This window comes from Cladosporium halotolerans, assembly GCF_011745625.1.
Source record: "Cladosporium halotolerans strain TM138-S3 chromosome Unknown Sca36, whole genome shotgun sequence".
Taxonomy (NCBI): Eukaryota; Fungi; Ascomycota; class Dothideomycetes; order Cladosporiales; family Cladosporiaceae; genus Cladosporium; species Cladosporium halotolerans.
In genome coordinates, this window is record NW_027191487.1 from 157377 (window position 1) to 178686 (window position 21310).

A 21310-nucleotide genomic window follows, 5' to 3' on the forward strand; every position below is an offset into this window, starting at 1 on the left:
ACCGTGATTCTTGTGTTGGTTGTGAAGTCCAGTCGTCGGTCCACGAAGAGTATCGAAAAGATGATTCAGCATCGGTTTGTGTGATGGATTAGATGCGCGGTGATGCGAAACATCCAGCCCTGGAGTCCGCTTGCGGTGGTTGCCACAACGACGCCGCTAGCGAGCCACGCAAATCCGCGGCCGCCACTTCACCGTCAGGCATCACCAAAGCAGCATGATTAACAGATCGCGAAATCAATCGGACTTGAGTAATCTTTTTCTTTGGACATTAGAGCGATGGCATCGCAAGGGTACGAGCCTCTGATGGCGGAGGTAGATCGGGTAGTCAACAGCCCATACCCGCCGCAGCTCAAGGTGGGTACGAGACAGTCATATTCTCGGCAGCGAGTACTAATCAATGTTAGCAACTACATATCGTAGTAACCCAGAAATGCTCTGATGCAGATCTCTTGGAATGGGCGGCTTCAAGACCTTGTCAAATCGATGCTCTAGCGAGAAATCTCGTTCAGGCATTACAGCACTGGCCATATGTACTCGAGATCATTACCAAGTTTTGTGTCGCGAAAAGCATTCGTGATGCATTTCTCCAACAAGAAACAACGCTTCTCTTTCGGATCGTGGCTCAGGCTGTCAACGGCGATTGGCAATATAGTACTGCTTCCATAGCAATGCTGTCTCATCCCTTGCCTCACCACATCACTCTACCTGCAGCAAGTCAAAATCTATTCCTCGGCATCGTCGATCATGCAGCTCAGCAACCGTCGAGTTCATCCATAAAGCCCATATATAGCCTTCTCAAAGGCGGCCTCGCGCCTCTCCTAGGATTGCTGTCGCACGAGACCTTGAACCAGCTAGAACGCAACTTCGTCGCCATCCTTCGCAACACGATCGAGAAACAGGACCAATGTCTCACACTGTATTGCCTGGCCATCATGAAAGCAATCGTCACTGCATCAGAAGAAGACCCTTCTTTCTCCGCCGCCGGCTCATACGAAACCCAAGAACTGCTAGCGAGCACGCCAAACTCTCCAAGATGGAAACCGAAGAGCATGCAGCAATACTTCTCCGGCAGCAAAGCGCAGAAAACGCTGCACCTCATTGCGCTTCGCGTTCTCCTTGGTTCTCGGGAAACGACTGAAGATACGGTTGATCAGACGGTGGAGTGCCTACGCCTGGCCAACGAACTCATCATGTTCTTCCCGGAGTCGACGCGCGAATCTTGGTGCACTGAAAACCCGATCATTGTTCGCAAGCTACAGGAGAAGGCTTGTCAGAACGGACTGAACAGCAAAGTGCAACTGTCCGCTTTCGCATTCATTTGCAGCCTCTGTCGGTCCAAGAACATTCCTGAGCAGATGGTTGATCAAGTCACTGCGATGCTTTCTCACCCTATGAACTTCACGGCGGACCTGGTGACCGGTCATGAGCCTGCCATGCAGTGGTTTGTCGGCGTGCTGAATGGTGTGCAGCTGGCTGAGACCCTCATCTCGATCACTTCATTCACGGTGCAAGCAACCCCAGTGGATGTCATCAAGTCCGTTGAAGTTCTGGTCGCCACTGTGCAGTACTTGAAGGGAAGCCTGAAGACCAACGAATCAATGGTCGATGGCGCTCTGACAGCCTTGGGCTCCGCAGCAGTCGCTCAAGAACTCACAAGACTACGTCAAATGTTTAGCGTAGCGCCCACCATCCAGCCAACCGGGCATGGTGCTTGTGATGCTGCTGTCTTGTCAAGCCGAAAGACCCTTGGCAACACTTTGTGCAGTCTATTCCTCGGCGCTGCTTTGGCGGCAGATCATTCTCAAAATGATGTTTCGGCGGAGCTGTATCCGCTGCTGGTCGAGACCCATGCTGCTTCTACTCAAAATAGCTCGTCCTGTGCTCACACAGTTACGCAAGCACGGATACAACACACAGATTCAACGATGACAACCATCGATTCATTCCAACCAGGAACCAACTGGCAGCATGCACTTGGAGAACTTATCCAAGAAAAAGCAAAAAAGGACCACAGCGCGCTCTCAGCTCTCTTCTTCAATGCTTGCGCCGATCTTGAAAGGAGATGCGTCGACGTCGAAGCTCCGCTGCACGAGGAGAAAAGACAACGCGCAGAATTGCAGCACCAGTACGACAATCTGTACACCGAGTACACCAATCTGGAGGACAGTAAGAGCCGTGTGCAATTGCGTACTGATGCGCTCCAAACGGAGAAGGATGAATACATGCATGACCTTGAGCATGTAAGAGAAGAGAACGAGGATCTAGTCTCAGGCATTGAGGAACTTGAGTCCAAATTGAGACAAAACCAGGACCAAACTCAAAAAGATCTCGAGGATTTGAAGCGGGACTTCGCAAATGCCGAAATGGACCACGCCACCAACCTTGCGAGATCTGAGGAGCATCTCGAGGAGGTTGAATCCAGGCTTTCCCGTTTGCAATCCGAGAGAGACGAGGAAGCGAAGGCTAAAGCCCAGCTTGAGAGTGAGCTCACGAATGCTAGATCTAGCAAAGTCGCCTTGGACGCCGACTTGGATCACTGGCGCACAGTTGATGAAGAACACAAGCAAGTCATTGCTTCAGCAGAGAGGGCTAAAGACGAGCTGGCAAGCAGATGTAGTGGACTGCTTGCCGATCTGGAAGCCGTTCGTCAATCGGCAGCTCAAGAGAAGCAGGCCCATGAGGCGCATGTTGCTGGGATGGAGCTGCAACTGCAACGGCATACTGACGAGTTGCGGACGCACCACAGTAATAGCCTCAAACGCATGAAGCAGACCCATCAAGAAGCGCTTGAACAAGCAACGACCAAGCTCGAGTCGATCCGCGATGAGTCGAGGCATGCTCAGGCAGATATGGAGGCACAGTTACAGAAGAGTGAGAAAAGAATATCAGAGTATCAGAAGAAGGTAAAGAAGCCCCTACTTTATTCAGTCTCATCTCCTCTACTGACACTCAACAGCTGGAACAGCTCAAGAAAGTGTGCTCGGAGAAAGATGACCAAATCGCGGAGGCCAACGCCATGCGCTCGAACCTCATGGCCGCCATGGGTCTCGGGAAGACGAACCAAGGCAGCCAATCCACGAGACGAAAAAGCACAAGATCCGCGCTTAGTCAGTCCGAGGTCAATACAGATGCCTCAATGTCGTTCATCGATATCCTCGGCGCTGTGAGAGACACAGCGACACAGGAAAACGCTACTCAAGACAGCAACTTTGGCCCAAATCCGAAACGAGCCAGATCTCGCAAATCATGCGGCTCAATGGCGCCTCCGAAGCTTCCACGTGTGAGCACTGCAAGCAGAACGACCAGAAGTAGTACTCAGGGACGAGGCGCGGCCGCACGTCAACCGCTTGCAGCTATCAGCGGCAATCTTTCGCCTTCGAAAGACTTTCGAAAGACTCCCAAGTCCAGAGGAAGTCAAGACTTTGGTGGTGGATTTGATGATTCGACTTTTGACGGGAGCGAGGTGTTTGCTAGCACTCCAGGGATAAGGGCGAGGGAATCAGAGGCTTTGCCCGATGATGATACGGAGATGTTCTGAGTTTATGGAGCTTTAGTCTTTTGCAATGAATGAGAACTTACAGTATGGTATTCTGCCGCGCCTCGTTGACGACCGCAATTCTGTCGCTGACCGTACTTGCCAGGAGCTCTTGCTTGATTGATTGCGGCTGGTCGCAGATACCTCTGGTTGGGGCAAACGCAGCAGCGCAATCAGGATTTTCAGAATCTTGAGACAAACCATTTTTCTACTCTGGAATCTTTCATCTGCTTGACCATCACTAGAACAGCGTACCGAACGCTGTTTCACTCCCTCACTCCGCTTGCTGATGACACACCTCACTCCACTCCGCATTGTTTACCTGTAAACACGATCCGGACTCCATTTCACATGCACCTCTCCTGCAAACGGACTCATTTCGTCACGAGGGTCTTGCAATTTAACCATCTTTCACGTGCCTTCCCATCAAAACATTGAGGCCGGTGCCCATCACGCGCGCTCACGTGACAACGGTTGCCTAGCTCACGGCATCGCATAAACATCAGTCATCTCTCATCAGCGTGCCAGCGACCTACTCGCACCAGCAAAACATATCTGTCGCTATCATGGCGCCCAGCTTGATAGTCCGGCCGCCACACCGGGTCCAGAAATCAAACAACGCTCCAACAGAATCCTCTTCTGCTGCGAATAAGCCACCGCGACCGGTCATTCCCAACCCTCGCAAAGCCATGGGAGTAAGCCTTGGTTCAGGGGCAGAGAATATCTCGCCAAAGAAAAATGCCACAACATCCAGTCGCCCTTCGTACTTGAGCGGAACATCTGAGGCGAAAAGACCACATGCTTCCAGACCCCCAGCAGCGGCGCCGCAGGCTCCAAAAGCCATGCGCCCACACTTTCTGCAAAACAGACAATTTGTTGCCCAGAAAGAGCCTTGGAAAGACTGGTACGAACTCTCGGTCATCCTGAGTAACGTTCCACCCAAGTGGGGCACTTTAGACATCCATACTATGCTCCAACAGCACCAAGCGAGCCCAGCACGAATTGAAATGGCGGGTGGCAATGGTAGGCCAGGCACCGCGAAGGTCGTATTTCGTCCGCCTCCGCCAAACGCAGCGTCGTGGCTCTTCAACGGTTTCGAAATCACACTCGGCCCGAAGCAGATGAGGAAAATCACGTGCAGGTACGAAGCAGAGCGACAACATCACCAGATGGCTCGGCAGCAGAATCAGCCAGACCAATTCTCTATTCCTGGGACCAGTGTCAGATTTGGCGTCATGAAACCTGATCACAGCATGCTCCCAATGCGGAACATTGCACCGGCAGAGGGCCCTCGGCTCCTTGTTGATGTTAAGAAGAAACACTTGGAGCTACATCTTAGCCTCTACTTTGATGTCAAGAGGACTCGTACTAGGTGGTTCTTTTCCTTTCGGATTCCCTTCACACAGCTAATGCTCGTAAGTATCGCGCAAGACGACTCAGGCCGAAGCATAATCGCCCTTCAATTACGGGCTCCTCCACTTGTGTTCCGCAAGACCGACAATATAGCAGAAACACACGATAGCAGAGTCAGTACCTGGGATGACCGCAAGATCTGGTTCAGACAAGTTGCCATTGCTTCGAACACCGACGACTCAGCGGCTAGAATCACGCAATTCCAGAATGATGGCGCGCTGATTGATATTGGGCGGTGGTTGACGTATCGCTTTGTCTGTACTCGAGCAGTCTCTGAAGACTCTTTGCGCCAACTTCGAGCAGTCCTTGTCGAGCACAACGTTTCCATCTTCCCAAGCTTAGTCCGGTTCGCGCCCCAGCAAGAGGGCTCCCATTGGGATTGGCTTGGAAATTCCCAGCACCATTCGACAAAAGATGCATCTTCGGCAGTCGATCAAATGAATTTGAACGCTGTCCATCTCCCGTTCGATGTACATTACCAGCTCGAAGCATGCATCAGCCATGGTCGCTTACACGAAAGCAATCTGAGCGTCCTTTGGGCAAAGGAGCTGTTGGCCTTGGACGAAGATCTTGGAGCAGAAACGTTAGGTTCCAAACACCAGCGGGCGACGCGACTTCTTGAGAAGCTCCTCGAATCCAAAGAGACTTTCGATCACCCCATGGATATCTTCCAGCTCAAGGACAAAGTCAGCCTAGTCCAGAAAAAGGTCCCTCGCTACTGTACTATGGTACGCTCTGCGACCGTCACTCCGACTACCATCTACTTCCACAGTGCGTCCATGGACACCTCGAACCGCATTATCCGCAAGTACCGCGAGCACGAAGACCGCTTCCTCCGCGTCAAGTTCCGTGACGAGTCGTACAAGGGCACCATCATGGCTTACGACGACGATACTGCCAACGAGCTTTTCACTCGCGTCAAGCGGACGATGATGAACGGCATCGTGGTCGGTGATCGGCACTACGAGTTTCTAGCTTACGGGAACTCGCAATTCCGAGAGCATGGAGCTTACTTCTTTGCATCGACGAATACGCTGACAGCCGCTATGATTCGCGAGAAGATGGGGAAGTTCGAAGACATCAAGGTCGTGGCGAAGTACGCTTCGCGAGTTGGACAATGTTTCACGACGAGAGCGATGGCTAACGGCGTTACGGTCAAAAGAATTGACGACATTGAGAGGGATGGACACTGTTTCACGGATGGCGTCGGCAAGATCTCCATGTTCCTGGCGCAGATGACGGCTCAGGAGATGGGACTGTCCAGCTTCGCCAGCGACTGTCCTTCGGTTTACCAATTCCGCCTTGGAGGTTGCAAAGGCGTTCTGGCGGTTGATCCGAATTTGAAAGGCCAGGTCATTGAGGTTCGGCCTAGTCAGGAGAAGTTTCCTGCGGATTACAAAGGGCTTGAGATTTGCCGCGTCTCTAAATTCTCGACCGCATACCTGAACCAGCAGATCGTACTGGTGCTTTCAGCACTCGGCGTGCCTGATGAAGTCTTCCTGTCCAAGCTGCGTAGCATGCTGTCAAATCTGGAACGAGCGATGACTGAAGAGACGATGGCATTGAAACTCCTGCAAAAGAACATCGACTTGAACCAATCGACCGTCGAGGTCGCCTGCATGATCTTGGAGGGATTCATGGCGACCAAAGATCCTTTCGTCATCACCTGCCTCCGTCTTTGGAGAGCATGGTGTACAAAGTACCTCAAAGAGAAGGCCAAGATATCAGTCGAGCAAGGCGCCTTCGTCATGGGCTGCGTGGATGAGACAGGCACCCTGAAAGGCCACTCGAACTTTGCCCCAGCCTCCGACTTAACACGCGACGAGACCTCTCTTCCCGAAATCTTCCTCCAAGTCCCGGACCCAGACCGCAAGGGCAAATTCATCATCGTCCAAGGAGTCTGCACAATCGCCCGCAACCCCTCCCTCCACCCGGGTGACATCCGCGTCGTCAAAGCAGTCGACGTCCCCGAACTCCACCACCTCCGCAACTGCGTCGTCCTCCCTCAAACCGGCCACCGCGACATCCCCAGCATGTGCTCCGGCGGCGACCTCGACGGCGACGGCTACCTCGTAATGTGGGACGCCACCCTGCTCCCCTCAGAATGGAACCACGCGCCAATGGACTACTCCGCGCCGCCACCCGTGCTGAGCGCCGGCCCCGTAACCGTCGACGCCATGACCTCCTTCTTCGTGCAGCACATGAAAAACGACAACCTGGGCCGGGTCGCGACGGCGCACCGGTACTGGGCGGACCGCTGCGAGGAGGGCGTCAAGGACCCCAAGTGCGTGCGGTTGGCCGCGCTGCACAGCAAGGCCGTCGACTACGCCAAGACCGGCGTGCCGGCCGAGATGCCCAAGGACCTGCGCGTGACCATGTGGCCGCACTGGGCGGAGAAGAAGGACCTTCGTGTCTACCGCTCGCGCCGCGTGCTGGGCTTGCTGTACGATGAGGTGGATCGCATGCCGTTTGTGCCGGCGTGGGAGGGGGAGTTTGATGAGCGGGTGCTGCAGGCTTGTGCGTGCGAGGAGGGGATGTTGGAGGAGGCGAGGGTGGTGAAGAGGGAGTATGACGAGGCGTTGAGGAGGGTGATGGCGCAGTATGGGATTCAGTCTGAGTTCGAGGTGTGGACGGCGTTTGTGCTGGAGCACAATCACGAGAGCCGGGATTTCAAGATCGCGGAGGAGCTGGGTGGGATTGTGGCTGCGCTCAAGCAGCAGTTCCAGCACATGTGTTACGAGAAGGCGGGCACGACGCCTAAGGAGCGCGACTGGGAGAAGGTCAAGCCGTTCGTTGTGGCCATGTACAACGTCACGGCCCAGGAGCTCGCGGCAGCGAACGCGGAGTGTGAGAAGAAGAAGATGGTGGCCGGCGAGTGGGTGCCAGCGCGGTTGAGGAACTTCGAGAGCATGCCGCTGATATCTTTCCCGTGGCTGTTCCAGCGCGAGCTCGGGAGGATTGCCAAAGGATCTACCGCCATCAATTTCCTGGACGCAGAACTTCGCCTGCCGGCGACCAGCCCTTCAATCTCCACCCGAGTGGACTCCACGGCACCGACAGAAATCGCATCGAAACCTGCAACACCCGCACCAGTGAAAGAGCCAAAGGCGCTCAAAGATCAGAGGACGAGGGATGAATACTCCCTGCTCGAGTCTAGGGCATTCGAGACTCGCGACGTGCAAGGTTTCGAGAAGAAATTCGCGGAAATCAACAGCATGGCAGCAAAGTCTTCGGGCAATTTCGACGGCGCTGTGGTGTTTGCTGATTCCGAGGAAGTGTGGGATATTGAGTACGAGCAAGCTGTTGTGGACAAAGACGGGCCCGAGGGCAGGGGCAAGGTTGAGCGTGAGAAAGCGATTGCGCAGGACGATGACGAGAACGAGAGTGAAGACGAGGGTGAAGAAGAACAACAAGTGACAATTTTGGTTGAGAAGTCTTCGGCCATCGAGGGGTTGGAGAAGCTTGAGAGTTGGATGTCGTAAGTGGGACTGTGGCCGAGAGATTTGATGGTGCAAAAGGCCGGATAGTCATAGAACGATAGGAGAGTATGAGAGCCAGCCGGTCGCTCAACCTTTTGCCAGTTTTGTTATCCCTCCCAAAATCCACAGCATGGGTATCATCAGCCGGGACAGTACGCCCGCCTTCTTATTAAATGACAGCATCTCCGATCTGTTCTTGTAAGAGGATTGCCTCCGTCACTCGACAATCTTGACTCCGCCATCCCTCCCAACAAGATACAGCCCCTCCCACTCCTTCACCTCAGCATCTCCGTCGCCACCTTTCGTAACCCGCAGCACGCCACTGACATCCCTCGCAGCACCAGTGTCCAGCTCGCGAACGCTCAGTACGGTACACGCGGCGTGTGCTTGCTGCACGGTGAAAGCTGCCGATTCGGACTCGACAGGCGTCGGAGCAACGTTCACGTCGGGTAGCGAAGCAGAAACGAAAGGTCCGTCTGCCGGAGTCGTGAGGAGGGTACTGAGGACCGAGGGGTGAGAGCGAAGGGCGAGGAGGAGGTTCGAGAGGACTATTGATGTGATTGTGGGTGTCGTAGCAAGGAGGAGGGACGGGTAGTCCAGGATCAGGAGGGTTTTGGTCGTGGTATTGGAAGCGGTTGCTTGTGTGATCGCGGTTGTGATTTTCTTCTCGAGAGCGGAGACGGAAGTTGGGTTGGGGGAGAGAGATTCGGAGAGAAGGTCGAGGAAGTGGAAAGAGGGAGTGCGGGAGACATCAATGCCCTACCTTGCGATATCAACTACTGCATGTGCTGGGCCTCGTTGGAGGCTTCTTTCGCCGCTGTGTTCCACCTACCGCTGCTCTTCGAAGTTCGTCTTTCCAAAAGACGAGATCGCGCATCCAACTGACCAGCAGGACGGAAGTGCTACTTGAGGGATCGTTGATGGCTGAGGCGGCGAAGCGAGACGTGAGCCAATTGGCGCTGCAGCCCAATGTGTTTGTGAGGAGGACGAGGCTTTGCTCGGCCGGGAGGTCAAGATAAGGCTCGAGTGCCGAGGGAGTTCGGTTGCGATGCGAGGAGGCCATAGTGGTGAGTTTGCGGTGGCAGGCCGGATCAAGAAAGCACGTTAGGCACTACCTTGTGCAGGTACGTATCGAATACGCTGCTTGCAATGCATGTGAAACGTCTGATTTGCGGGCGCGGCGATCTCTCGGCGGAGGGCGAGGACTGACGTCTGGCTAATGTGGGGGTGGATATTGATGAGGATTCGATTAATGCGGGTCCGGCGGTTCGGCCGGGGTGACGGCGAGCGGGCGGTTCGCCTGAAGGGAACCCACCACGGTTGGCGAAGGGCGGTGGAGGATGCGTGCGAGAGCGTTTGGTTTTGCGTGCGCCTACCCATCCTCTCCCAACACGTGACGGCGTGACCTCCACCGCACCGCCGTGAATAATCGCGCTCGCAGGTCGCCGCCGCGTGTCTCTCCCCGTCTCACGCACCACCCAGCGCCTCTTGACTGGCGGGGAAGGTGCAGCAGCCGTGCAGCGCAGGCAGCCGGCGTGACTTCATTCCACCGCTGGCTAAGGTGCTCTCGAGCCATACAACCGCGACCGCTTGGCTGGTCAGGCGCCGCTCCCTGCAACACCTCTCGACACCACCTCTGCCCTCTCCTCTACCGGCCCTCACACAAACGCGGCCTGAGAGCGAGGCCATGGCCCTTCTGAGCTCCACCTCCTCCTAGATACAACATACTGTACACCTCCCGAGGCGCCCGCCTGCCCTGGCGCGTACCGCCTGAAATCCAACCATGCGTCCACTTCGTTTCCTCGCCACTGTCCTCACCTGCTTCTTCGCCTTCTTTCTCGTCCTCTGCCTGGGTCCCTTGCGCCGGAACACCCAGGAAAACGTCGATGACAGCAACATAGGCGCCTACTTCAACTGGCGCACACCCTCCTCTCTGTTTCCGCCTTCTGCCATCATTTCCTTGACCGACGACAATTCAACCTTCTTCCTGGCCAGGCCTGCAGCGTTTGGCCCGTCGTTGCCTACCAAGAGCTTGAGCGGACAACTATGGGTGGGAAGTGGCTTTGGCGACGACCGACTAGCCCGGTCTGGCGCCGAGGGGGAGCTTGGATGCAGTGATGTGCCTGGATGGGAAAGTGGAGAGTACACCAGCACTTACACACCAGCGAGACGACTTTCCAGTGAAGGGAAAGCCTCGACTTCAGCAAAGAAAGGATCCACAAAGAGCAAGCGCGATGACAACGCTGACATCGAGGACGAGGATGTCAAGGAGGGAACTTCACTCGATGAAGACGATGGCACGGATGACCACCTCCATCATCCTTTGCCAGCCTCCGACGCCGTGAAGAACCGCGGCAGTAGCGCCGGCGCTACTAAGAAACCCGCGCACGCAGACATCCAATCTCTGCAAGAAGGTGCAGAGATCGCCGGCAAGGTCGTACTACTCAGTCGCGGCGGCTGCGGCTTTCTCGAAAAGACCAAGTGGGTGCAGCGACGAGGCGGCGTTGCGCTGATCGTGGGAGACGATGTCCGAGGAGGACAGCTAGTCACCATGTACGCCCGCGGAGATACCTCCAACATCACCATCCCGGCCTTGTTTACATCTCACACAACCGCACATCTGCTTTCTAGCCTCATACCAACTGGTGGCGGTGTTGATGATCTTTTGCCTGAAGAAGCTGCAAGACTGGGTCTAGCGCTGGGCGACAAAGGCGACAACGCTAAGTCTGCTGGGAAGAAGAACGGCGACGTGGAGAAAGCCGTTTTCACAACGACGAAAGCTGCTGCTAAAGCCACATCAACACCGAAGCCCAAGCAGGCTGCAAAGAGTGACGATTCTCCGCTGCGCGAGCAGCCGGAAGACGAAGAAGAGCCGGTGACAGAGCAGGGTGGCTTTTGGTCTTTCTTCAGCGGCGGAGGTGCGAACGGGAAGCACGAAGACAGTCGCCGCCCGCCTAGCAGTGGCAATATCGACTGGGTCCTGCAGCAAGACTTTGATGAGACAGAAGGCGTTGGCAAGGCTGCGACCACATCTAAGAAGCCTTCGAGAAACAACCCAAACAAGGAGCCAAGCCGTGGCTCAAGTGATGGTTTTGTCATCGGTGTACAAGACTGGCGGGATCCTGATCTCGTTGCTGAACAGAAAGAGCAGAATCTCCAGAAGGCAGCCGGTTCTTCCAGCTCGTCTTCCACCAGCCAAGCCGCGTCCAAGAATACGAAAGCGGCAGCTGAGGGTGGACCTAAAGGCGGCAGCATTACTCCTGGCAGCGGCGAATACGGCAAATCTGAACACGAAGCCGTCGCCGTCGGCAAGTCAGAAAAGCCTAAAGCGAAAGGCGCGAAGTCCAAGTCGCAAGCTGAGAAGAGTGCGCACAGTGGCAGTAGCTGGTTCAGCCGTTTGTTCTCGCATTCAGAGGAACAGGAGATTGATCACATTGACCAACCGTCTGATGCAACGAAACCCGCCCCGCCGCAGCCAGTGGTTCCAGAATCACGCCCAGCACTGGCAAAGGACATTCATCTGCCACAGTCCGAGCATGACGAAGAAACCGATCATGAGGGCCTATGGATTACGCTCACCCCAACATCCATGTCCTCGTCTCCTTTCTTCGACACCCTGTTGGTCCTTGTGGTCTCGCCTCTTGTTACTTTGACAGTTGTCTACGCCCTCCTCCTTCTCCGTTCTCGCATTCGGCGCCGTCGTTGGCGGGCTCCAAAGTCTGTCGTCGAGCGCCTCCCTGTGCGCACATACCAGACTATGCCGAGCACCAGCACATCATCCACCACCTCTTCTTCTTCCTCCTCGCCCGTCTCTGCGACTACACCATTACTACCATCAAACACGCCTCGACCAATTCGTCCTCGACCACGTTCACGCACTGCGTCTGATGTGCCCGCTGGTGGCTCTTCGCTGCAAAGCGTTGACCCAATCGAAGAGAAGCGTTCAGCGGGTCTGGCAGAATGGAGACGCCGCTATGGCGGCAAGCAGCGCGAATGTGTCGTGTGTCTGGAAGAATACGTCGATGGAGTCAGTCGAGTCATGAGCCTCCCTTGCGGACATGAGTTTCACGAAGCGTGCATGTAAGTCATTCACGTCCCTAGAACCCCGCGCAACAAGGCCAAACCAAATGCTAACTCTATATTCCCAGAACCCCGTGGCTCACTACTCGCCGTCGCACTTGTCCAATCTGCAAGAACGATATTGTCCGCTCCCTTGCGCACAGCGGGGGCAGTTCGTCTTCCGCTTCGCCCTCAACTTCCGCACCTGCTCCACCCGTCGCCCGTGGCCTTTTCCGAGACGAGGACGAGGACGACGTTCAGGAGCAAGCCGCGCTGCTGACGAACGAAGACCCCGACGCCGCAGGGCCAGTCATCAGCCGCGACGTCGAGGCCGAAGAGGATCTGGAGAGAGGGGTCGATGGCAGCGGTAGCAGCAGGGATAGGTGATGATGAATCTCAATGAGTCTTCATTTCGATTGTTATTAGTGCAAAGTGCATTTCCTCTTGCTCGCTCAGTGGCAGAGGAACATACCTTGGGCGCTTGATCATATCTGGGAGACTTCCCACGAATTTGGGTCCGGTGTTGGGTTTCTCTTTGGGTTCGAGAGGATGGGTAGATAGGGTCAGGGTTAGGTACGCGGACGTTTACATGATACCAAATGGGAGTTCGGATATTTCTTTCGGTATGACAGATCTCCTCGTTCTCATGTCGCAACGGGCTGCTAACAAACACACCGCTGGTTGAAGTAAGTGGTCGCCACAGGAAATATCCTCGGCATCACCTCACCCGTCATCCCATCTATCTCACAACATCTGTCGGCCACCAATCTGCATAGACGTACTACTAAATCTCTCCTATGTGCTTCCTGCCCCACACCCATCGACCTCACCATCCCTCCCACCGCCAAATCTATACCTCCACCTCCGCCGGCCCGGTAAGCTCAACCCTCACCGGCACCAAACTCGCCGGTCCAGCCCCTCTCCCCAACACCACGACATCCTCAATCACAACCCCAGCCTCAAACCCAAACGTCCCACTCACACTCAACCTCCCCTCCCCATCATACGCAAACTCAATCTCGCTCACAGCCTCCTGCTCCAAACTCTCCCCATCGTCAAGATACAGCGCGCCCGCCGCCTTCCCATCCAACCCCGGCGCGATCACGAGCTGGAAATTCTCCCTCCGCAGCGCCGTCGTCGTGTTCGCCGACCGCGCCCGCAGCGCCACGATGCTGCCGCCCTTGTAGTACAGCGGGATGCTCGTGAACGGCACGTCCGGCACGGTGACCGTGGCGCCCTCGCCGCGCACGACCTCGTGCGAGTAGAAGTCGTAGAAGACGTCGTCCGGCAGGTAGAAGGAGGCCGTCGTGCTGTTTTCCTCCGTCACGGGGGCGACGAGCAGGCCCGGGCCGTAGAAGTACTGGTGCTGGAGGGCGTTGCAGGCGGGGTCGGAGGGGTAGGCGAAGAACATGGGCTGGATGAGGGGCGTGCCGGATGTGGATTGGACGTGCAGCGCCGTGTAGATGTAGTCGAGCAGGCGGTAGCGGGTGGCGATGGCGGCGCGGGCGGACTCGGCGACGAGGGGCGAGCGGTAGAATTCGTGCGGCGGGTAGTTGACTTCGCGGTGGTTGCGGTAGAAGGGCGAGAAGGCGCCCAGCGAGGCCCAGCGCGCACAGGTGTTGTCGTTGGTTTGCCCGGAGAAGCCGCAGACGTCGGAGCCGGTATAGGCCATTTGGTAGAGGGCGGTGAAATCGAGGAGCTGGGTGATGGAGGTGAGGTAGTAGTCCCATTCTGCGCCGTTGTCGCCGAGCCAGTGGCCTACCTGCCGACCGGTTCCGGCGAAGGTGGAGCGTGTGATGACCATGGGACGGAGGTTTGGGCGCCGGTTTAGCATTGCTAGGCGAGAGGCTTCGGACATCATGGCTCCGTAGAGGTTGTGGGTATCGTATTCGGCCCAGCCACCGGAGTGGATCAGATCGGTATCCATGGTTCGGTTGCTCAGGCTGCCTATGTCGTTATTGATGGTATAGGCAGGGTTAATGAGGTCACGATCCGGTAGGCCGATGGCATTTCCAGAGTCTTGCCGTTTGTGCAAAGCGGTGTTGTGCGCAGCAGGGCGATTGTACCGCTTGAACTTGCTCTGTGGAGGCGAGCTTGTCGTGATGCTGTCTTGGGTGCTGCCGACGCTGTCGCAACCACCGGTTGTGATGGTTCGATTAGTACTTTCGTATATGAAAGTGCCATCAGGCTGGGCGCGCAGGTATTGGTATGTAAAAGTCCCATTCGCAGGCATGTCGATGCTGGCGCTCCAGATTGGGTAGTTGTTGGCTCCAAGCGGAGCAGCATTGACAATGTTGTCGTTCCCTAGAGTGATCGCACTACCCAAGATTAAGATGTTCTCTCCGAAGAAAGTTGTTGCGTTTACATTGAAGTTAATCACCGCACGGCATTGTGGTTGGAAGCTCTCGGAGAAACCAGGGATGGGCCTGGGGCTTCCAAGGCGGATTGCTGGTGGCTTTGGAGGAAAGCCTCTTGATGCCGCCTCTACCTCTGGATCCTCGCCGTAATCAGCGAAATTACTCGGTTCGCACATGTCGATCCAAAGGGCGTCGATATCCACGCCCGTCTCGGCATTGAAGAAGGTTGTGAATTGATCGTCCCAGTACACCTGCGTGCTTGGATCGAACCAGTCAGGGAAAACAGTCACGCCAGGCCATACGACACCCTTGAAGAGTGATCCATTGCTCTCCTTCATGAACGAGTCGATGCCCTGGTCGAAAGCCAAGTAGTTTTGGCCTGGGGCGTGCGCCACCTTGGGATATCGTCAACAGCGATTCATGGCGAGCCTGGGCGGCTTCACTTACAGCAGGGTCAACCATGACGATGTAATGCTGGTCATTTCGATGTAAAGTATCGATCATGTCGCGCATGAGCTCCAGCGGGAATCGCTCCGGATCAAGCGTGAAGACCCATCGGAGGTACATGTAATCGACTGTCAAGCTTTATTAGGCGGTGTTCATTTGATCAGACATGCTTGATCACTTACTATCGGTCCACATCGTCTCCAGAGGAATTTCGGCTTGCGAGTAGTTGGCCACAACTTCAGCAACCTCATATACATCCCGCATGCCGTATCGGCATTGGTGAAAGCCGAAGCCCCAGTAAGGCATCATGACGGTCTTTCCGACAATTTCAGAGTATTGCTGAGCAGCTTCGACAGGTGTTGGTCCCGAGACGAAATAGAGGTCGAGGATGCCACCAACGGTATTATACTCAAGGTACTGCCCGTCCGCATTGTCGATCTTGACATCCATTCCTGTAATATCGTTTCAGCACTGAAATCTCAATCGATCGGAGACATATAGCGAGGTCTTTGCCAACCACTTCTGACATGGTGCAGAGGGCTCTACTTACCGTTCGAGTTGAGCAAAAAGACGGCATGAGTCCCGTTGTCACCACGGTGATCATAGTATACGGGATGCGATCCATAAAGGTTGGTACCCTTTGGAATCCTGTACGCATCGCGGTTCCAGAGTGTACGCGTATAATTTGTGGTGTTGAGCATGCTGTTATATCGTTTAGCATGGGAGCAAGTTAGGCAAGCAACTACAGAGGAGGCTTACAAAGAGTCTGAATGCTCGCCGAGACCGTACAAGCTCGGATTCTCAGGCAGACTCGTGCGGAGTCGTAGGAATTGATCTTCGAAAACGATCGGTGCCGCAGAAGTGTCGAACAAGACTTCGCCGCTCTCCCTTCTCACGACCGAGAAGCTGAAAGGATCCTCTTCATACTTGAACTCCAGATCGTGACCGCTGCTGTCGGACTCTCCATTTGGTGGTCTATCAAACACGGATGCAGGAACTTGGTAAATCTGGTTGGCAGGATCTTGAATTTTGACGTGCAGTCGCTGGTCTGGCGAAGGAGTTAGGTCGTTAGGAAGGCAGGACGCGGTTTTGGATACAACGCACCACTTTGATACTCGACAGTCAATATAAGCTCTTCAAGGTCAGTCCCGTAGGCGTTGCATGCTTCGCCAGCCAATGATAGCGATGCTGTCAAGCCACTGGCGGTGACTTCTACATCACTTGCCCTATAGCCTGGGCATGATGCGAGCGACCCTGAGTCTTGACGAGGAACGATGTTCGCAAAAGATGCAGGGAGTACAGCGAGTAACACTGCAACTCCAAACGAGGCAGTCATCTTAGCGGGGCCTGAGGTTCAGGCCTACGTAGTTTGGTGCTGCAAAGCACTGATGGACAGGTGCGACGAAACTACTTAAGTACCTGGTACCATGGACTCGCCCTCAGGTCCTGCATATCCAGACTAGGGAGGTGCGCAACAGTGCATCGATCCGAGCAAGAACCTACAAATGCCGCAAGGCCCAAGGAAGGAGATCTAAAACAAGCGCGTGACCAACGAGCCGTTACGGCGGCTCATTTCCTTCCCCGCGTTCACCACTTGCGAGGTTTGTATGGCAGCGCGAAAGAAACGCGATGCAGAGACAGAGCGGGGAATATGCAGGACATTACTTGGTCGGCGGGGGGGATGCAGGCGCTGTGCACCCTTGCACGATGGTCAAGCGCACGATGGCCGACCCGCTCAGCTCGGTGTGAGCATGTGGCAGCCTCGCCGAGAATGGTCAAAAGGCAAGACGGCTTGGATATTGGCCTCTGCATGCGGATGTCGACATCGTGACTTGGTGGTCTGCGGGGTGTTGATCACGCTGGTGCATGTATATGGAGGCTACATCCTGCGCTAAGAGGCGCTGAGGAATAGCGTCGAAGATCCGGCTGAGCCTTGTAGGTCCGGGCGCATGTGATAGAACGTCGAGCACGTAGATCCGTCTTCCTTTTGAAGGCAATACTAGCGTGTGCGTCAGAATAACGATCTCTCGATCTAGCAAGGCATCCGGTACTGGAGCTGCATGCAGTATATTTGGCTTTGGTAGGAAAACTTCTTTAGAGACGACCTCTGAACGGTGCCATCAAAAGACGTCAAGTATATCTCTGGGCATATCTGTCGAATCCAGCTTCGAAACAAAAATCAGCCGAGAGACAGAAGCCATGTACGGTGTATCTCTGGACGGCGTCGAAATGCACCACCGTCTTCAGGAATTTCATTAGATTTCAATCAAATGGGCAAGCTGAACATCCCACGCCTCCGCAACTCCAACTGGCAAAGCGCGCACGGCCACTCCCGCCAGCAAAATCTTGGCCGCGCCAAGTGAAATTCGCGCACGGGCCCGCACACGGTTAGATTCAGCCAGGGCCTCTGGCAAAGTTGAACTTCTTCTCCCAAGCGATCTCTCGACAGCAGCCGACAACCCAGACAACCGTCAAGATGAGAGGACCCGGAAAGCACCAGAAGCGTCTGTCAGCGCCTTCCCACTGGCTGCTCGACAAGCTCAGCGGCAGCTATGCGCCCAAGGCCTCCGCCGGTCCGCACAAGCTGCGCGACTGCATGCCGCTGATTGTCTTCATCCGCAACCGGTATGCGAAAAGAAACCCGAGGAGAGGAAGAGAAGATGAGAAGACGGACAATGGTGGAACACAGAGGCTAACGGCGATTTTCCCACAGTCTGAAGTACGCCCTCAACACCCGCGAGATGAAGGCCATCGTCATGCAGCGCCTCATCAAGGTCGACGGCAAGGTCCGCACTGACCCTACCTACCCGGCCGGCTTCATGGACGTGATCTCCATCGAGAAGACTGGCGAGCACTTCCGTCTGGTCTACGACACCAAGGGCCGTTTCACCGTCCACCGCATCACCGGCGAGGAGGCTGAGTACAAGCTCGGCAAGGTCAAGAGGGTGCAATTGGGCAAGGGTGGCATCCCATTCTTGGTTACGCATGACGCACGCACGTAAGTGATTGCGCGTCTATCAGACGTTGGACCAATGTTTGGTGATAAGAGTATACTGAGACTTTGTGTAGGATCCGTTTCCCCGACCCCGCTATCAAGGTCAACGACACCGTCAAGATCGACCTGAGCACCGGTAAGATTCGCGCGATCGGAAGAGAATACCTCGAACAGCACGCTGATTCATTCCACAGGCAAGGTCGCCGACTTCATCCGTTTCGACACTGGTGTCATCGCCATGGCCACTGGTGGTCGTAACATGGGTCGTGTTGGTGTCATCACCCACCGTGAGCGTCACGATGGTGGCTTCAACATCGTCCACATCAAGGACGCCATTGACAATGAGTTCGCCACCCGCGAGAGCAACGTCTTCGTCATCGGCCAGGAGAAGCCCTGGATCTCCCTTCCCAAGGGCAAGGGTGTCAAGCTCTCTATTGCCGAGGAGCGTGACCGCCGCCGCGCTTACGCTCTTGCTGGCCAGTAAATTATTACTTGACAGCATTGGCGTTTTTTGGCGGTCTTGGGATGGTACGAAACAGTCTGGGAGAGGTTGTGAAAAGCACCTCCGCCCTGAAAAGGCTTCGGGTTGCATGACAAGTCTTGAGGTTTAACACCTCAGGTCTTGAGTACGCAGGCTACGCCGCGACCGAAGACATGAGTCTGTAAAAGCAATGAACAAGTCCAGCTGCAATGATACCCTTTTTACATGCAGTCCTCATTTTCGTTTCATTCAATCGTATGCAGAGTCGCTGCGATCAGTGATGTATCGACTTGTTAGTGTTAACGTTCACTTGACCCTAGATTTGACCATTTCTTGCTTCTACAGTAGAGAGCACTAGTAATGAGGACATTGTCCCCGCTTCCTTCTTCACACAACGGGGTATTGCACTTACTGTGTCCCAAAGCCTACTCGGCTCATGATTTCGGTCCATGTCCCTTTCAACTGGCATCAATAGGCTACATACCATCACTTACCCGAAATTCTGCGAGCTTTGGTAGACTACCTAGGTACGACGCGTTCTGGCAAAGCGAGTATATTAGGTTCTCCGTTTAGAATTCGGTCTCGATAGCCGATAAAGAGAGGTAGTACCATGAAAGAGATTGCAATTTGATTCGGATGATACAGATAAGTAGCGGTAGGCAGTGACTTCATCATAGAGGCTCATGGACCTCAATTCTTCGGATGGGCGATGGTCGATGTGAATATGACTGAAAAGCAGGCTGTCGGAGACGTTCAGATTGAATTTACATCCGCGACGCTTCCGTTGATATTGAGCATGCAGCACCTGAGCTCAATTGAAACAGTCGATCAACCGAGTCTGGAGGAGAGAATGTCTCTGAGTGAAGACATCCGAACAGCGTGCTACCATCGCCATCAGAGTATTAAACCAAGTTTTTCACTTGGGGAATCTTCTATGACCTTGATCGCCTCGTTCGCATATGATATATTACTGTGCGACTATAAATACAAATCTCGAACAATAAAATTGATCGTTCATCATTGGTGCAACAGTTGTCGGAGTCCGGGCGCAATCGAAGCCTGCTGCGCGCGGGCGTGGGAAGTCTGGGAAATTTTCGCTAAGTCCGTTCGGCTTGGCTTTGGTGCGCCACCGCTGAACTCTGATCAACCACGCTGCATCACAACGCTATGGAACATTGAAAACAATCCTTGGGAATAGTGCTGAATGCGTAGAATCGCATGCAATCGATCCCGGCTTCGTCCGAGCGCAGCCCCTCCTACCCGGGTCGATCCGACCAAAAATTCACTTACACCAACTTCCCGATTACTTCTCCCGACCAAAAGATGATATTCCCACACGGGGAATTGAACCCCGGACTCCTCGGATCGTCCAGATAGCCATTTGTAGTCTGAAAGCGAGGTATGCTAGCCACTACACCATATGGGAGGTCGATACATCATCTGTTTCTTTTGACCTTATGAAGCACTATCGTCGCGAAAGGATGCAGGGACACGGTTCCAGACGACAAATTTCAGACTCTCGGCGTACGAACTACCTCGGAAGAACGGTCTAGGGACACCAGGTGCAGGGTACTAAGAAGGAATCGAAGATATTCACCTGGTGAAGCGAGTCGGAGTGCAGGCATCCCCAGAACGAAGATTGAGCGAGCGTTCCAACGTAATTGCTCAGCAGCCATCGCAGGCAGGGAAAGCAGCGTTCTGAAACGTTTGGGGTCGACAGGACTTCAGAACTCCGTGAGGGGTGCGCTGATGTGCTCCGTGTCAGCGAACTTCATTCCACCTACCGTCTCAAGACACTAACGATCTTGTACCATCACACTACGTAAATATGGTGAATCATGTACACAATACATCGTCTGATATGAAAATGCCGTTTGTCATGCCTGTGGGTAACGGTTTGCGCATCAATTTGGTTTTTGCCTCGCGGCCAAATCCGACCTGATAATCAGGGTTAGGGTTGGGGCAGCTTGGGGTTATGGCCACAGATAGCGTCGTGACAATGCAAATGGGTCTTGATGTACCACCTCTCATTGCATATGCTCAGACAGTGTCTCCTCCTGCAAAATGAAAGGCAGTGAAAATCTTGGTCTATACAGTGGCGTCGTCACGGCAGTGTTGCTCGGTTGAGGGATTTCGGCGCAAAACAGCTCGACGCTGGCAGGTGGAGTTGAACACAATTTGAAGTGGTCTTGTACCTACCTGAGTAGCTTTCCACTCCATGTTTCGGAAATGGCACGATCACATTGAAACCATCACTCCAGATAGTAGCTCAAGATGTATTCTCTCAGTTAGAATATATAGCCATCACATGCCACCGCCGCAGTGTTTTCTCTCTATCTGATTGACAACGACGCCGCTTTTATGTGCTGTAGCTGATGGTATGGCCATACGTAGCTTATCCGAAGCGGGGATACCAGGATTCCGAGCCAGACCTGAATTGAAGCACCTGGGGGCTCTCAGACCTTTGGGGTTTCCATTCTTACTGTGTCCAGTGAGCCGTAGATCTAGCGTCTTGTGCAACCCATCACCCGCGTCTCTTGACCC

At 54.6% G+C, this 21310-nt stretch overlaps 6 protein-coding genes across 6 annotated transcripts; 4 read left to right on the plus strand and 2 right to left on the minus strand.

Moving 5' to 3' along the window:
* Nucleotides 1–206: 206 nt before the first annotated feature.
* WHR41_08064 (uncharacterized protein) lies at nucleotides 207–3588 on the plus strand. The gene is made up of 3 exons (XM_069376668.1): nucleotides 207–354; nucleotides 405–2903; nucleotides 2957–3588. The coding sequence occupies exons 1-3, from the start codon at nucleotides 277–279 to the stop codon at nucleotides 3536–3538; spliced, it is 3159 nt and encodes a 1052-aa protein (XP_069226424.1). The 5' UTR covers nucleotides 207–276; the 3' UTR covers nucleotides 3539–3588.
* A 1797-nt stretch (nucleotides 3589–5385) lies between these two features.
* WHR41_08065 (uncharacterized protein) lies at nucleotides 5386–8430 on the plus strand (the record flags this gene model as incomplete). The annotated part of the gene is made up of 1 exon (XM_069376669.1): nucleotides 5386–8430. The coding sequence occupies one exon, from the start codon at nucleotides 5386–5388 to the stop codon at nucleotides 8428–8430; it is 3045 nt and encodes a 1014-aa protein (XP_069226425.1).
* Nucleotides 8431–8588: 158 nt separating this feature from the next.
* Nucleotides 8589–9613, minus strand: WHR41_08066 (uncharacterized protein). The gene is made up of 2 exons (XM_069376670.1): nucleotides 9260–9613; nucleotides 8589–9186 (listed from the first exon to the last, which is right to left on the minus strand). Exons 1-2 carry the CDS (start codon nucleotides 9488–9490, stop codon nucleotides 8644–8646), a joined length of 774 nt encoding a protein of 257 aa, XP_069226426.1. The 5' UTR covers nucleotides 9491–9613; the 3' UTR covers nucleotides 8589–8643.
* Nucleotides 9614–9809: 196 nt separating this feature from the next.
* Nucleotides 9810–13112, plus strand: WHR41_08067 (uncharacterized protein). Its single transcript, XM_069376671.1, has 2 exons — nucleotides 9810–12507; nucleotides 12576–13112. Exons 1-2 carry the CDS (start codon nucleotides 10211–10213, stop codon nucleotides 12871–12873), a joined length of 2595 nt encoding a protein of 864 aa, XP_069226427.1. The 5' UTR covers nucleotides 9810–10210; the 3' UTR covers nucleotides 12874–13112.
* Nucleotides 13113–13336: 224 nt separating this feature from the next.
* On the minus strand, nucleotides 13337–17037 carry WHR41_08068 (uncharacterized protein; the record flags this gene model as incomplete). The annotated part of the gene is made up of 6 exons (XM_069376672.1): nucleotides 16395–17037; nucleotides 16050–16338; nucleotides 15841–15992; nucleotides 15473–15742; nucleotides 15291–15418; nucleotides 13337–15238 (listed from the first exon to the last, which is right to left on the minus strand). Exons 1-6 carry the CDS (start codon nucleotides 16624–16626, stop codon nucleotides 13337–13339), a joined length of 2973 nt encoding a protein of 990 aa, XP_069226418.1. The 5' UTR covers nucleotides 16627–17037.
* A 683-nt stretch (nucleotides 17038–17720) lies between these two features.
* Nucleotides 17721–18996, plus strand: RPS4 (40S ribosomal protein eS4). The gene is made up of 4 exons (XM_069376673.1): nucleotides 17721–17915; nucleotides 18004–18288; nucleotides 18360–18421; nucleotides 18480–18996. The coding sequence occupies exons 1-4, from the start codon at nucleotides 17767–17769 to the stop codon at nucleotides 18767–18769; spliced, it is 786 nt and encodes a 261-aa protein (XP_069226419.1). The 5' UTR covers nucleotides 17721–17766; the 3' UTR covers nucleotides 18770–18996.
* Nucleotides 18997–21310: the final 2314 nt, after the last annotated feature.

Coding starts and splice junctions, on each gene's coding strand:
- WHR41_08064 (XM_069376668.1), top strand. CDS start 277: ATGGCATCGCAAGGGTACGAGCCTCTGATGGCGGAGGTAGATCGGGTA. Junction 355..404: donor CATACCCGCCGCAGCTCAAG/GTGGGTACGAGA, acceptor AATCAATGTTAG/CAACTACATATCGTAGTAAC. Junction 2,904..2,956: donor TATCAGAGTATCAGAAGAAG/GTAAAGAAGCCC, acceptor GACACTCAACAG/CTGGAACAGCTCAAGAAAGT.
- WHR41_08066 (XM_069376670.1), bottom strand. CDS start 9,490: ATGGCCTCCTCGCATCGCAACCGAACTCCCTCGGCACTCGAGCCTTAT. Junction 9,187..9,259: donor ACGAACTTCGAAGAGCAGCG/GTAGGTGGAACA, acceptor ATCGCAAGGTAG/GGCATTGATGTCTCCCGCAC.
- WHR41_08067 (XM_069376671.1), top strand. CDS start 10,211: ATGCGTCCACTTCGTTTCCTCGCCACTGTCCTCACCTGCTTCTTCGCC. Junction 12,508..12,575: donor GAGTTTCACGAAGCGTGCAT/GTAAGTCATTCA, acceptor CTATATTCCCAG/AACCCCGTGGCTCACTACTC.
- RPS4 (XM_069376673.1), top strand. CDS start 17,767: ATGAGAGGACCCGGAAAGCACCAGAAGCGTCTGTCAGCGCCTTCCCAC. Junction 18,289..18,359: donor GTTACGCATGACGCACGCAC/GTAAGTGATTGC, acceptor GACTTTGTGTAG/GATCCGTTTCCCCGACCCCG. Junction 18,422..18,479: donor CAAGATCGACCTGAGCACCG/GTAAGATTCGCG, acceptor TTCATTCCACAG/GCAAGGTCGCCGACTTCATC.